Genomic DNA, 13,194 nt, shown 5'->3' with positions numbered 1-13,194 from the left:
ACTCTCAGTCTTTATTCTGCTATTACAGAGGACCAAAAAGCTGTAACTGAAGCAAGTGGCCACCAGAAGTGTAAGGACAGTGACTGAAGAGCCACACTGGTTGTAGAAAAAAGGTAAGTCAGATGAAGTGCTACAACAAAGAAATATTATGTAAATCAGGTCAGCTAAGCCAAACAGAAGGCCCAGGCACCAAAAAGCCACTCTGACAGGAAAGCAGAGGGTGTTTGGAGACTGAAGCCAGCAAAGGAACCCAGCAACAATGGCCTTACTGAGGAGGGTCCGTGCTTGTATCCTGCTCATCCCAGGGCGAGCAAAAAGGGCACACATGGAAAGAGTTTGGGGTCAAAGATCAGCAGGTCTGTGCCAAGAATTGCAGCATTTCATTAGCAGAGGACACAGAAAGGCCCCAGATAGCCTGTCCTTGCATTGCTTTGTTTTGATATGGGGTTTGACATAGGTGCAAAGCTATTGTAAACACATGTACTATGTTACAGAAATGCAAGAAAAAGAAAAGTTTTTTTTTTTCTTTTTTTTTTCTTTTTTTTTTTTGTAAAAAAGATGGATATTTTTACAGCACACACAGCCAATCATGACATTTAATTTTACAGAACAGGAAGAAGCTCAGTAAGTTGCTGTAAAAATATCCACCCTTATGCAACCAAAACGCCAGCTATGGATCAGGAATAGCTGTGCAGTGGCACCATGGACCTCTCCAGCACTGTGGATATGAACTTAGGGACAGAGCTTAACCTATACCTCAGCCAGCTGGTGTGCCCCTGGCAGTGGCCTCTTGTGTAAAATGACCACAGCAGTCACTTCATATATAGCTTTAGGCCTATATTCCACACCCCCAAACCACATTTTCCATGCCACAGACCCTGTTAAGTAATTTAACACAAACTGTAGGCAGAAGACAGAAAATACCAACATTTCAATTTGGCAGGCATTTAAATTTTCATTATAAGCATTCAGACAAGGAGTAAATTCAGACAAGGTAAGGAGCTGCAGATGCTTTCTAAAAATACTGTCATCTCTGATGGGTATCTTATGTACAGCCCCACAGACAGCACGAGAGTAGAACATGGTCAACCACACCACCAACAACATAACAATACAGACTTATTTAAATCTTCTGTGAGCACACCAGCATAACTCAGGAACTGTTTTTCTGCATTCCTTGCTTGAAAGAAACATTGCATAACACTACTGTAACTATAGATTGCTTTTTAAATTTTTTTTTTCCATCGAGTATTCAATTCCAAACAACAACTTAACAACTTAATAAACATAATGAATGAGGAACACTACCTATACCCATCTGTTTATTTCTTCTTACTTAGGGAAAAACGTTTTTTTTAAAATTTGGCCCTTATATGAAATACCAAATGCTGTAATTGATGATATAACCAAGAAGTTCATGGTCCTTACTCTTTCAGTTACAAAAAAAGTTTTCAATATTCTGAACATAGTTGAAAGAGAAACTATATTTGACACCAGCTACTCCAAAGAATAAACAGCCCATTAAATAACAACCTCCAGTGTACATTCCACCTTTACCAGAAGAGAAGTAAAAGTGATCAGAAAAAGCTTGAGGGCACTACAGCATAATTTGAAAGGTGAAAGCAGTGAAAAGGCCCAATTATTATTATTGGCAAAGTAATATATCTAAAATAATAGGAATCTTCTGAAATCAAGTTCACTTGGTATCACAACTGAAGGCACTATTTAAAATACACCAGTAATGGTAACACAATTTATGAATTTATGATCTGTTAATGTTAAAAGAAGACAAATTTAAGCAGACAGTCACTGTTTTGCTCTACATTGCTATTTCACAGAAATAACAATTGTGTGAAATTTCTCCTCAGTGGGAGGACCTATATATTCAGGACCTTCCCTTGGGCAGGGAATGGCTCTCAAGGAAGCTCCTTAAGACTGAGGGATTCCTTGGTAAGTGGATAAGAGCATGCTAAACTCTGAATGCTTGATGGCTAAATGATAGAAAGGATTGATCATGTGCAGATAAACCTTTAGACAATATGTTGGGAAAGGCTGGGACTAAGTCTGGATCCAGCTGCATTTAAACTCTCCTCTGAGAAGGAGTTTAGAATGCAAGGGGATCCTTCCTTAAGATCATGACTCAACAGGAGGGTCACCCTGACAGTGCTGGCTGAGCCTGTCCTGTATGCAGTAAACATTCAAGTGTGCCTTGCCACTGAACCTTGTTAACCCACTGCCTCATCTGCTACCAAACTTTGGTTTTTATCAATAAACACATTGTTACTTCTCTCTTACTCCCGAAGGGCATGACTCCACCTGTGACAATGTGGAGTTTAACCATGTAATGCTTTTCTGGAAGCTGTCCCAAAACAAGTAAACAAAGACATACCTGATGTGCCAAAATATAGATATTATGGCCAACATCTTTTGGGGAGATGCCATCATCTCCATTCTCCTCCTCGTGGTCACATTCCAGACCTTGGTTGTAGGCATTCTTCATCACATCCACCTGCAACACAAACCCAGCCAGGGAGAGAGGAAATAAATGTGGTTCTTGGGAAAGAAATCACTCTGAACACAGCCACTTTGCTCAGCTCCAGCCTGCATGGGTGCCCTGCAGTTCTGCAAGAAGAGCGAGCAGCCTGAGAAACACTTTCTGAATAAAGACAAGCTGGAAGGATATATGAAGCTCCAAACCACTACATTTTTCATCAGCAACTATGAGAAAGTAACAGGAATGCTGAGCCTTTGTGAGCAGGTATTTTCACAAATGCTTCTAAAGACTGGTCTAGATATGGCAGCGGGTGTTGTGCAGCACTTAAGAGTGCAGCCATGATCTTCTTCTGGCCAGAGCAGGCAGCAGCACACTTTCACAGGAAAAAACACACCTAAACCAAAAAAGGAAAGGAAGATCTGGGCAGGGTGCTGGGGAAATTCCAAATATTCAAAAGCCTCTTAGAGGACCACCATAAGGTTCCCCACACAAGGCCTGATCCTGCAGTTGTACCCTAGGGATGGCCTCATCCTGCTGAATGCCACCTTAGTGGTGACTCCCAGAAACCAGCAGGCACTGGGCTCTGCCTAAGGGCAGGGACGATGTCCCCAGATTCTTCCTCAGAATCCCTCAAGAATTCCCAGATTTCTCAGACTCTGTTGTTACACAGTCAAGTGGTATTGGAAATTACTTCCCCAGCTTTCCCACCCATTTAAAGTTCCTGGAGACCTCCATAAACATCAAGGTTGTTCCAAAACAAAGCAATAACTGCTTGGAACTCTTTTTTTTTCATGATACATAAATAAATAACATACATGTCTATTAAATATATTTGATGTCTACACATACATTTCTGTTAGCACTGCTTCACAAACTGTACAAGCTCAATTTGCCAGCCCCTGACAAACTGCACTTGAAGACAGTCTACCAGAATATGATAATTTAGTTAGGAAACAATTAAAGAAAAGTGCTTGGAACGGATAAAAATAATGAAGTCGTAAAGACTAAAATCATGCATGCTTGATCCTTTTAAAGTACTTTTTGTGAATTAGTACTATCCTCATATATTGTGCCACCATACGCTGCCAACACTTCTCAGCTTAGATACAGATCATGTTAAAAATGTTTTAATGACAGATTTTTTTTTTTTCAGCCAAAAGATTTATGAATATTCACAAGTTTTCTCACCAGTTCTCTTGGTCTCATGTTGAAAAGGATTCTTTCTGCATTCTCACTGTCTTGCCTGCTTTCCATAATAGCCAGCAAAAGCTTGGAGGCATTGTTCTAGAGATACAAAACCAAATTAATGCAAATTTTAAATCTCTTTCATGGATTAATGACCCTTGCATTTGTTTTAATTGAGATTATGAGGACCACTTGCATCTTTTATTTTACTGACATATTTAATAGGTTTTTTTTTTAATGTCAGCATACCGAAACACTTACTGTGCACGCTACATTGGAAAGAAAATTTTAAACACTGAAAAATATTTGACTTAAATACAGAGTGTTGCTGCAGACTGTGTAAGAAATTAAATTTCATTTCCTTTCCTTATTTCCCACTTAGCAATTTTTGCCTTGGCTTTCTGTTAAAACAAGACTCAACAGAGGTAATTACAAAACATATTACACAAAAGGTTTTATCATTCAGGCAGGTTTCCATCCCCTTTGGTTTTTATGAATTCTAACTGGTTATTATTTGAAAGATTGCAAAATAAACTGTTTTCATGCACTCCTGAGGTTTTGTTTCACTACTAAATATTCCTGGGGGAATATATAAAGACAACCTTTGCTCTGTCAGCTGGCTGCTTTTCCCCAAGGATTACACAGCATGAGCTTGAGCTGCAGTAGCCCCGTGGTGCCTCAGAGACCTGCCTGTCTCCCAGTTAAATCAGCTGTGGTGAAGTGGAGAGGAAGAATGGTCCTGGAGGTTTGGCTGCCTTCTGGCACAGCACGGCTGCCTTGGCTGACCTGTCACAGCATCTCCATCATTCCCTGTTACAGCCTGAGCTGTTGAACACTTGGAAGCAGGAGATAGTCCCCAGGGAAGAGGTAGGGGCCAGGAAAATTGCCAACCCACCCTACAACTTCATTCTCAGCTGCTTATTGCCATTATCAACAATTCCAGCTGAAATTTCTCCAGGAAGGGTGTGTCTCAGACAATTGACAAGGGCAGCTTCACAGGAAAAGGGTTCAGCTGGTTTTGGGACCAGGGCAAAAAGGAAGATGTTATTCCCTACATGTTCAAGCAACTTGTGTTTTAAGCAGCCTTTGTATCCTCAAGTTTTTATAACAGACCTAAAAATATGGAGCAGCAGAGGCCAATAGAACAATCACACATGTTGCAGTCTCCTAGTCAAACTTGTCCAACTCAGAAGCATTTTGTAAATTACAAATTGAGTACTATAGAGCAGAAACACACTAATTTCACAGCTAAAAGCCCACAGGGGTTATTCTTGGTGAGCATAGAATCATAAAACTGTGCAGGTAGGATCATAAAACTACACACTAAAGGCTGCCCTCTGGACTAAGATTCCAGCAGTCCAGCCTCTGCTCAAAGCAGTTTGCTCAGGGCTGTGTTCAGCTGAGGATTAAACACCTCTAACTGGAGGACTGAAGGATGAGACTGAAGGTAAATAGAATAAGAGTAGATTACAATGAAGATTTGTACATAACTGGGAAATTCAAAACTTCTGGGAGAAGAGACTGGGAGCTGAGACAGAAGCCAGGACAGAGGAGCTTGGGCATGCCAACAGAGGAATGAGATAAGGACAAAGAAAAAGAGATGAGAAGAAAAGACCTAACTGGGACTGGCTCAAGGAGAACAGCACTCCATATGAATTTTGCCATGTCCCTTTCTTTTTGCTTCTAAATCAGATCAGGACCATCTATGGGAAAGCTCAAATTTACCTTGCAACCAACACTGCAGAAGTTTAATGTGCACAGTGAACAAGAACAGGGGGAGGGAGAGGACAGTATTTTGATGAGGATTCCTGACAAGATGCTGCTCTGAAAAGTAAGATGCTTCCTTTTCTGCTGCAGATTTCCCTCACAGTGGTGGCCAAATCAGTAGTGGTAGGATCACAAACTGAGGAGGAGGGAGGGGGCCATGACAGGCTCCCAGGAAAGGAAAGGAAGGAAACAGGAGGAAGGCAGCAGTCCACTCACTCATGGCTGAGGACTTTGAAGCTCTTTCCCAGTGCAGACTGCCTTGGGGATGGACTGCCTGCTGCAGCTTCCAGCAAGCTGGGAAAGGTAGAGGGTAGGTAGGACTTTGTGTCATGACTCAGCAGAAGTGCCTTGTCACAGCATAGAATTACAGCAGGCATCTGAGATGGTTATTTGGCTACTTATTCCTCACTTTCTGCATATTTGGAGAGCCTAGGATCTGATTTCTAATCCCAAACATCAGTGAGGAAAAGACATCCATCACTTGGAAAACACGGCACAAAGTTCATAACACATTAGTACTGTGAAAAATCAGTTTCCAAGTGCTAAAAAACAGCACAGCCCAAAGCACTTCTACTCTTCATTTCACCTTTACCTGGGCTCCCATTTCATCTCCTGATAAAAATTTTGGAAAAACAAATTAATGAGTGAAGCAACTAGATACATCTATGAGGGGAGAAAAGAAGACACTTGTCTTAGATTCTCTGTACCCTTAGACTGACAATGTCTCTTCATCCTGTCACAGATATGGCAGATATTGAGCTCTTCCTGTGTGTCAGGGCTTAGATACTGGTCAGTAAGGAAGGCCAGGGGGTCACACTCCAAATAAAAGGAAGCAGAATAGAACACTGGCCATCTATGAACTCAGTGAACACTGTCTGGTCTGCTCACTAAATTATTTGGGAGTCCACTGGAAAATATAATCCATGAAGATGTAATTAAATGCCACATCAAAAACTAAGTGCAAAACAAGCAAAACTAAGATGGCATGGGAAAATATAACTCTGCCTTGCCTTTCCTTTGGTTGGAGGGTGTAAGTTCAACATACAATGTTCTCTGAAAAGTGTCTGAGCTTGTTTATAAGTGTAAATGTATGGGCCTGTATACTTTGAATTCTGTGGAAAATTTATGTATTTGCAACTTCAAAGTGGCCTATAACCACTGACAGCGTGTAAATGTTAAATATCACTTGGTAAACTCATTGCTTTATTATTTCAATGTGTTGCCACTCCAAATCAAAAACAGCAGCTTCTTAATTTGGATCCAATTTTTGAGATCACATCTTGCCCAGCAACTTGTCCAGATCCAGTACAAGAGTGATATGGATATAATGGAATGGGTCTAGCAAAAAGCCATAAAAATCATGAAGGGAATGGAGCATTTTTTATATAAGGAGCCACTGAAAGTTGTGATTGTTCAGCCTGGAGTACAGATGCCTTAGATGGATCTTATCAATGTGTATAAATACCTGGTGGGAGCAAATGCAGAAGAGGGTGCCAGACCCCTCTGAGCAGTGTCCAGTGAGAGAGCAAGAGACAAAATAAAACACCCATGAAATTCTATCTAAACAGCAGAAGAGACTTTTATGCTGTGAGAGGAATCAAGCAGTGGGATGGTTGTGGAGTCTCCAGCTGTGGAGATACTCAGCCAGACAAGGTCCTGAGAAACCTGTTCTAGCTGACCCTGCTTGAGCAGAGGGCTTGGACAAGATGACCTCAAGACATCACTACCAAAGCAAATGACTCTTGTGATTCTGCAAAATTTGAATCATTTCCACAGTCTGAACCTCTGCTATCGTTCACCAAAATTTTTGCAAATTGAGTCAGTCTGAGCACAGCCAGCCTCCTGTGAACAGGGTCACACTGCTCCTTGCAGAGGTGTCTCTAAGCTCTGCGTTTGGTTATTACACAGAAAAGCTGCTCTACAAGCATTTGCTCGCCTCATCACAATAGCAAATCAAAATGGCACTGGAGTGAATGCAGATACATCTTTACAGAGACTGAAATTTGGACTTCAAAGAACTGTCTGCATGTTCAAAGTTAAATGGCTGCCTAAGTGTTTCGCTAGAGGGGGGCCTGAATTACATTACCATTCAAAAAAGTATTTACAGTTATTAAAATCATATGTAAGGCACTGTTGATTCAATGTTTCATTGTACATGATATATAGCTATATTAATTATTTTATTAGACATGTAAAACATTGCCAATATGATGCAATGCAGCTACCACAAAGTATTTGCTGGTTTGGGGAGGAAACAGACCATCTGCAATGGAAATACTTAATTTGGGAGGCAAGAAAAGGCAATAATCCTGGACAGATTCTATCCTGCTTGGCAGACAGTACAGCTGCAGAGCTCCCCTCTGCATGCACTGGCACACAGGCAGGAGAAACTTATCTACAAGCCTGTCCAACTCTCCCCAGAATACGGAACAAAATTACATTATAAGCCTTTCCACTCTAGGCTTTGCCCTCAACTCCACACTTTGTGCTTCCCCTCAGAGAACACTGAGAAAGGAAATAAGGTACAATTTACTTGAACCTTGTTTTCAACTTTATTTAACATTGCAGGTCATCTGATGTATTACTCTTTTTCACAGCATTTCCTTCTCAAATAATTTTTAAGAGTTTGGTATTTGGAGTGAAGGCCTGACTTGTTGCATGCCTGTACAGTGTGGCTATTTATCAGTCTTGAGAGATTTTACATCCACAATACAGACTTTTCATGCTACCTGTGTCATGCCTGATTGATAGGATTTAAAAAAAAAATAGAAAAAGCTGAGGACATAGTCCCAAACACAGCAGTGGGTCAAAAGGCCTGTGGCAGAGGGCCTGATAAGGATTCAGAAGCTGAGATGAACTCATTTGCAATAATTTTTTTTCAAAGGCTTCTGAGTATACTGCGCTATGGTAAGATTATGTAAATGTCAGGCTGCCTAGAGCTCTCCCATAGGTATGTCTTCTGTTGCTGCCCAAATTCAAATAAACAAATTTAATATACTCTACCTTGAGCTGAAGCACCAAGTCCATGCAGTATTTGCCAAGAGGGTTTATGTCATTCAAGATGAGAGCAATTATAATATCAATCCCATTAGACTCATGGGTGGCTATGCATGTCTGCAAAACAAGAGAAGAGAAGGGAATGGGGCAGGGGCAGAAGGGAGGGAAGGAGTGGGAAAAAGAGGGAGATGATACAGCCAGAGGGAAGAAGAGAATATGCACATCAGCAAATTTCCAAAATAAGGACCCAAAACTTAAAACACCTTACAAAAGCAATGAACCCTTCAGCCAAAGCAGAACAGCCTGAAAACACACGACAAGAAATGCTGGGGGAGACTTGTGTGTACAGAACTAACCCAAACACTGCCAGGAGTGAAATGCCCAACTGGAAAAAAAGGTGGTGCAAGCTAAAATCTGCTCCCAGAGAATCCCACAGAGCTTGGCACCAAGTGGTACAACTTGCAGACAGCAGCCCTCAGGAGCACTGCCAGATTCAGCTGAGCACATGCCAGCCTCAGACATAAAAGACAAGCTTGACTGCAAGCACAACCAAATTTGCACGCTCAGATTCTTCATTTGCCCTCAGCAGCCAGCATTAATATTGCTGTTAACAGCCCCAAATGTTCAGGAAAATCAAAGTTGTCTCCATGCATCTGGACATAGCCTGCAAAGAAGGGTATTTCTGGATATGGAATTCAAAACTGTATTTGTGACCAGTGATACTTCCCAAATGCCTTAACAGCTGAAGGTCTGGACCTTCTAGGCCTCATGCATAGCAGTCAGTTATACAAGAACCTACGGCACTTTTTCCTCTGTCAGGTTTATGGGACAATTGCAGAAGTCTTCCAGGAAGACAGAGAGAGGTAGAAAAATGAAAATGAGAGTGTGAAGCATTTGCCCCTGAAATATATTGAAATAGACTTGCAGCTGGTGTAAACAAATGTAACTCAAATCCTGAGTGACTTGCCAGCAGATAGATCTAAGTAATAAAGTGTAATTCATCATCCCTTCCATATCAGTGTTCTTCCAATGCTTCTCACATAACTTTGTTGGAGACCATGTTAACTTGTAACATTTTTTTTTAAATCTTGTCTTGTAGCTATACTTTTTTATAGTTGTTTTTCCCATTCATAAGTGGTTTAAATATTACTGTTCAAAATTTAGTCCACTAAAGGATTTCTATTTGTTTTTAAAATATTAAGTAAAGGCAGCTAATTACCAGCAATGGCAGTAACAGCACTTTACATTTCATTGGTGCACATTAATGAAAAAGCATTAATACTGCATGTGTTTCTTCAATTATTTCTAGCACAGAGAACAGATTGCTTCTGTAATTTGCTCACCACAATTTTCCCACTGCTAATCCATAGTGAAAATTCTGCAGTTTCATCCACTATGACAATTTTACTGCAATTCTCTTCAGATCAAATATGGCAGCATGTAACCACATCCTTTACCTTCCTACACTTCTTCAGCATGGCACTAAAGAGACTTCTACCAAAAATCACAGCTGTGTGACTTCAAAAGGCTGCAGTGAGCAAGGCACAGGAGATCAGAAGCGTGATCTTAATCTATCCATTTCACTCCTGATACCATAATTAAAGATGCTGATAGGTGGTACAGTTAGGAGGGCAAGTTAAACTTTGTATGTGAAATAAGGAAAGTAAATGTTAGCGAAGTGTATAAACACCAACAAGAGCAAAATGTGTGAAAACGAAACACATTGAAACACAAACAAGCCTGTGTTTGCAGTGCACTTCCAAAACTGGGACTCCAAATCCAGTCCCACAAAGTGAGGTTTAAGCCATGGACACAGGAACACAAAACATGAAACTCTCTCCAAAAGCTCTGCAAACCCTCAGAGGAAGAGAGGTACTACAGGAAGAGTCCGTTTTGAGTTCTGACTTAAAAGGGTCACTCAGGCCTCATGAAAACTTGAAGTGTGTTAAGTCTAGCCATAGCAGCTCTAAGTGAATTTATGTTATCAGGAATACCCAAAGGTTTGCGATAAGCACCCAGACACCAACATTCAGGCACAGCCTTCTGCATCCAGAAGTTCTTGAGCCTACCTGGTTTTCGTGGCACGGGCCCTGGCAATATTCTGTCAAGCTTTCCAGTGTCTGGTTGACAAGAGCCACGTTCCTCTCATTGATGTACAGCCCCAGTAAGCCCAGCCCACCTGTGGTGCTCCCACAGATGCAGTCCAAAAACTGAAGGGTCTCACAAACGAGGTTGTAATTTGTTTTATTGTTTTGATGTCTTAAAAAATTCTGGTGGGTGGAAGAAAGGAACACAAAACAAAACAAAACAAAAAACAGGAAGAGAGTCAAGGCAAAAAAAGTCTTTTAGTCTTTTTTCATGAAAACATTGAAGGATATAATTTATAACCATATGATCACTGTGTCTCAGGTACTGAAGTACACTGCACTACTATAGAAAATATATTAGGCCTTAATGCAGCAATTGAGAACTATTATCTGATTAAATCATAGAGCAGGGAGGGCTTAGGAAGGTGAACTTGGCAAACATCTGCACTGGCCTTAAATGTCTTTTATATGTCCTGCAGACCTGCTCCCAGTCACCCATTACAGCCCTGCTCTTGGAAGCGGTTGCCCCACAGCTAAGCACACTATGGAGCTCAGCTCAAACCACCCCAACCACAGCTGGAATAGGGGGAACCACTCCTGGCCACAGTACTGATGTATATTTGCAGAAAATATATTTTGCAGAGGTTGCTATGGGGACAGTAATTTCTAGCAAAAGTACTGATAGCAGGGACACAGAGAGCATCCTAAAGCCTTCAACTGTGATACTTTGGGAAAGGGGCAGTACCCAGAAACTTCCTGTGCTCTTCAAGTCTGTGGTAAGTGATCCACCAACTGACCATAGGAACCTAACTAACAGGGCCATTTAGACCCTCCTCAGTTCCATGTGGCTGTGCTGAGATCCACAAGCAATTCTGAGGATATAAACATGCACTCCTCCAACACACAACCCAAATGGTTCTTGAAAAGGGCTTTTTAACCCTTGGACCAAAAGACACCAACATTTCAGACAGCCCTATTCTGTAACAGGGCCCAGGCACAGGTGTGTTTTTCTCCCCTTATGAAGGTGCAGCCCCTCTAATAACACCCCTATAAAAGCTCAGCTCAAAACACTTTACCTGGAGCTCTCGGTTGTGGTTCTCACACAGAAGCTGGAGAAATCTCAGTATTGGCTGCATGATTGCAATGGCAGGGCTCATGATTGCTTCTTCTGCAGATTTCTCTTCTGCATTTGCAGCATCTGCTCCTGAGCCCATCAGATCTGTTTCTGGGTCCATTTCTCTTCTGTAGACAGAGTAAGCCTTGGAGGTTGCAGAAGATGCTTCTGTTAACTGTCCTTTCATTCCCTCTTTCAGATGCAGGGTTGAATCCTTAACTGGAAAGAAGATAATTTTCCTTCATTTGTGAAAGTCTTTCTCCCCATTTGATTAAACAATAAGAAAACAATAATAATGAATGCAACTTTTTCTTTGTTGGTGCCTAACTTTTCAAAGACCTCAAGGCAACTCACAAAGAATATCAAAGCAACATTCATGCAGGGATAGCACGTTCCAAATAAACCACAAACTAGAGTGAAACAGAACATTAACACAAAAAGCCCTACTATTTCTCTCCCATATACAATAAATGATGGGAACAATGGGAAGACCACAGGGTGGGAAATCAGTTCCTGCGCTTGCTCTTGTGAAATATCCCCAATAGCAGCAGCCTCTGCTTCTGCTCCTCTAAAAATACGGCTCAATATCTTTTATTGATGCAAACTGGCAGAGCTTCACTGCTTTCATTAAGACTAATTCCTTGTGGCCAACCTGAGATGGACTGTAATTCGGAGAAAAACGAGCAAAATATGCAAATCGGCAATGATTAATATTAAAGCTTATTGATCAGCTCAGCCAGTGGTGCAGCACATGCAGTGTCAATATAATGCCCTGCTCCCCTCCTTCCCGGGGGTGCCTCCTTACCTCTCTTTTTGGGAACAGATATGGGGAGGTCACTGTCATCCTCCTTCTTTTTGCTCCCCAAATCAATAGTGTTCACTGTCACTGTGGATCGGATCTCCTGCTGAGCAGCTTTCATGCGATCATACAGCACTTTAAAGAACCTTTCTGACTTTTTCTGCTCCTTTAGTTGCTGGTAAGTCGAATACTGCAAGAAAAAAATCTTTAGATATGAATCTTCTAAGGAAGAAGAAGTACAAAAATACACTATTTTTTTTTTGTGTGTGAGACAAATGATGACTAATTACTTCACTTACACAGAACAAATGTTGGCCACTGCCTGACCAGTTCTTTCACAAAGTGATACACAAGGCTGGTAATAAAGGCTGATGATAATGTTTTAAAATTTGGGTAAAATGGTGAACCGTGCTATTTGCAGTCTTTTAAATGTCACAATATTGTACTGGTAGTTGAATTACTTTGTGACACTCTCTATTTCTCCAGTCGTGATATTCCATCTACAAATTACAGTGAAAAGTAACTTACCATGTAACAACAAGAGAAAGCATAGAATACCAAATATGTAATATTATAACTTGGACTATATCCATATTTTTGTGCTACAGACAGAATTTATTATTAAATATTATTTTAGGTTATTAATTCCAGTCCCTCAATATAACTGTCAAGCAGGCTGAGGACCATTTTCAATAGTTTGCAAACAATCCCAATTCTCCCAGACTTTCTTCAATATATCAATTCTCTCTCT

General features: G+C 41.0%; 1 protein-coding gene across 11 annotated transcripts in view; it reads right to left on the bottom strand.

Annotated features, from left to right (window-relative positions):
- Positions 1–13,194, bottom strand: part of ITPR2 (inositol 1,4,5-trisphosphate receptor type 2) — a 242,560-nt gene that overhangs the window by 62,569 nt on the left and 166,797 nt on the right. For all 11 annotated transcript variants that reach the window (XM_021538669.4, XM_085570357.1, XM_085570356.1 and 8 more), the window contains 6 exons: positions 12,450–12,633; positions 11,607–11,863; positions 10,513–10,713; positions 8,450–8,560; positions 3,683–3,778; positions 2,390–2,509 (listed from right to left, as the gene is read on the bottom strand). In XM_021538669.4, coding sequence (XP_021394344.2) covers positions 2,390–2,509; positions 3,683–3,778; positions 8,450–8,560; positions 10,513–10,713; positions 11,607–11,863; positions 12,450–12,633 — 969 coding nt within the window. The remainder of the gene's footprint in view (positions 1–2,389; positions 2,510–3,682; positions 3,779–8,449; positions 8,561–10,512; positions 10,714–11,606; positions 11,864–12,449; positions 12,634–13,194) is intronic.

This window comes from Lonchura striata, chromosome 1A (genome assembly GCF_050655825.1).
Source record: "Lonchura striata isolate lonStrDom1 chromosome 1A, ASM5065582v1, whole genome shotgun sequence".
NCBI lineage: Eukaryota > Metazoa > Chordata > Aves > Passeriformes > Estrildidae > Lonchura > Lonchura striata.
The sequence above is the reverse complement of the archived record's forward strand: the minus strand, read 5'-3'. Positions and strand labels throughout refer to the sequence as shown.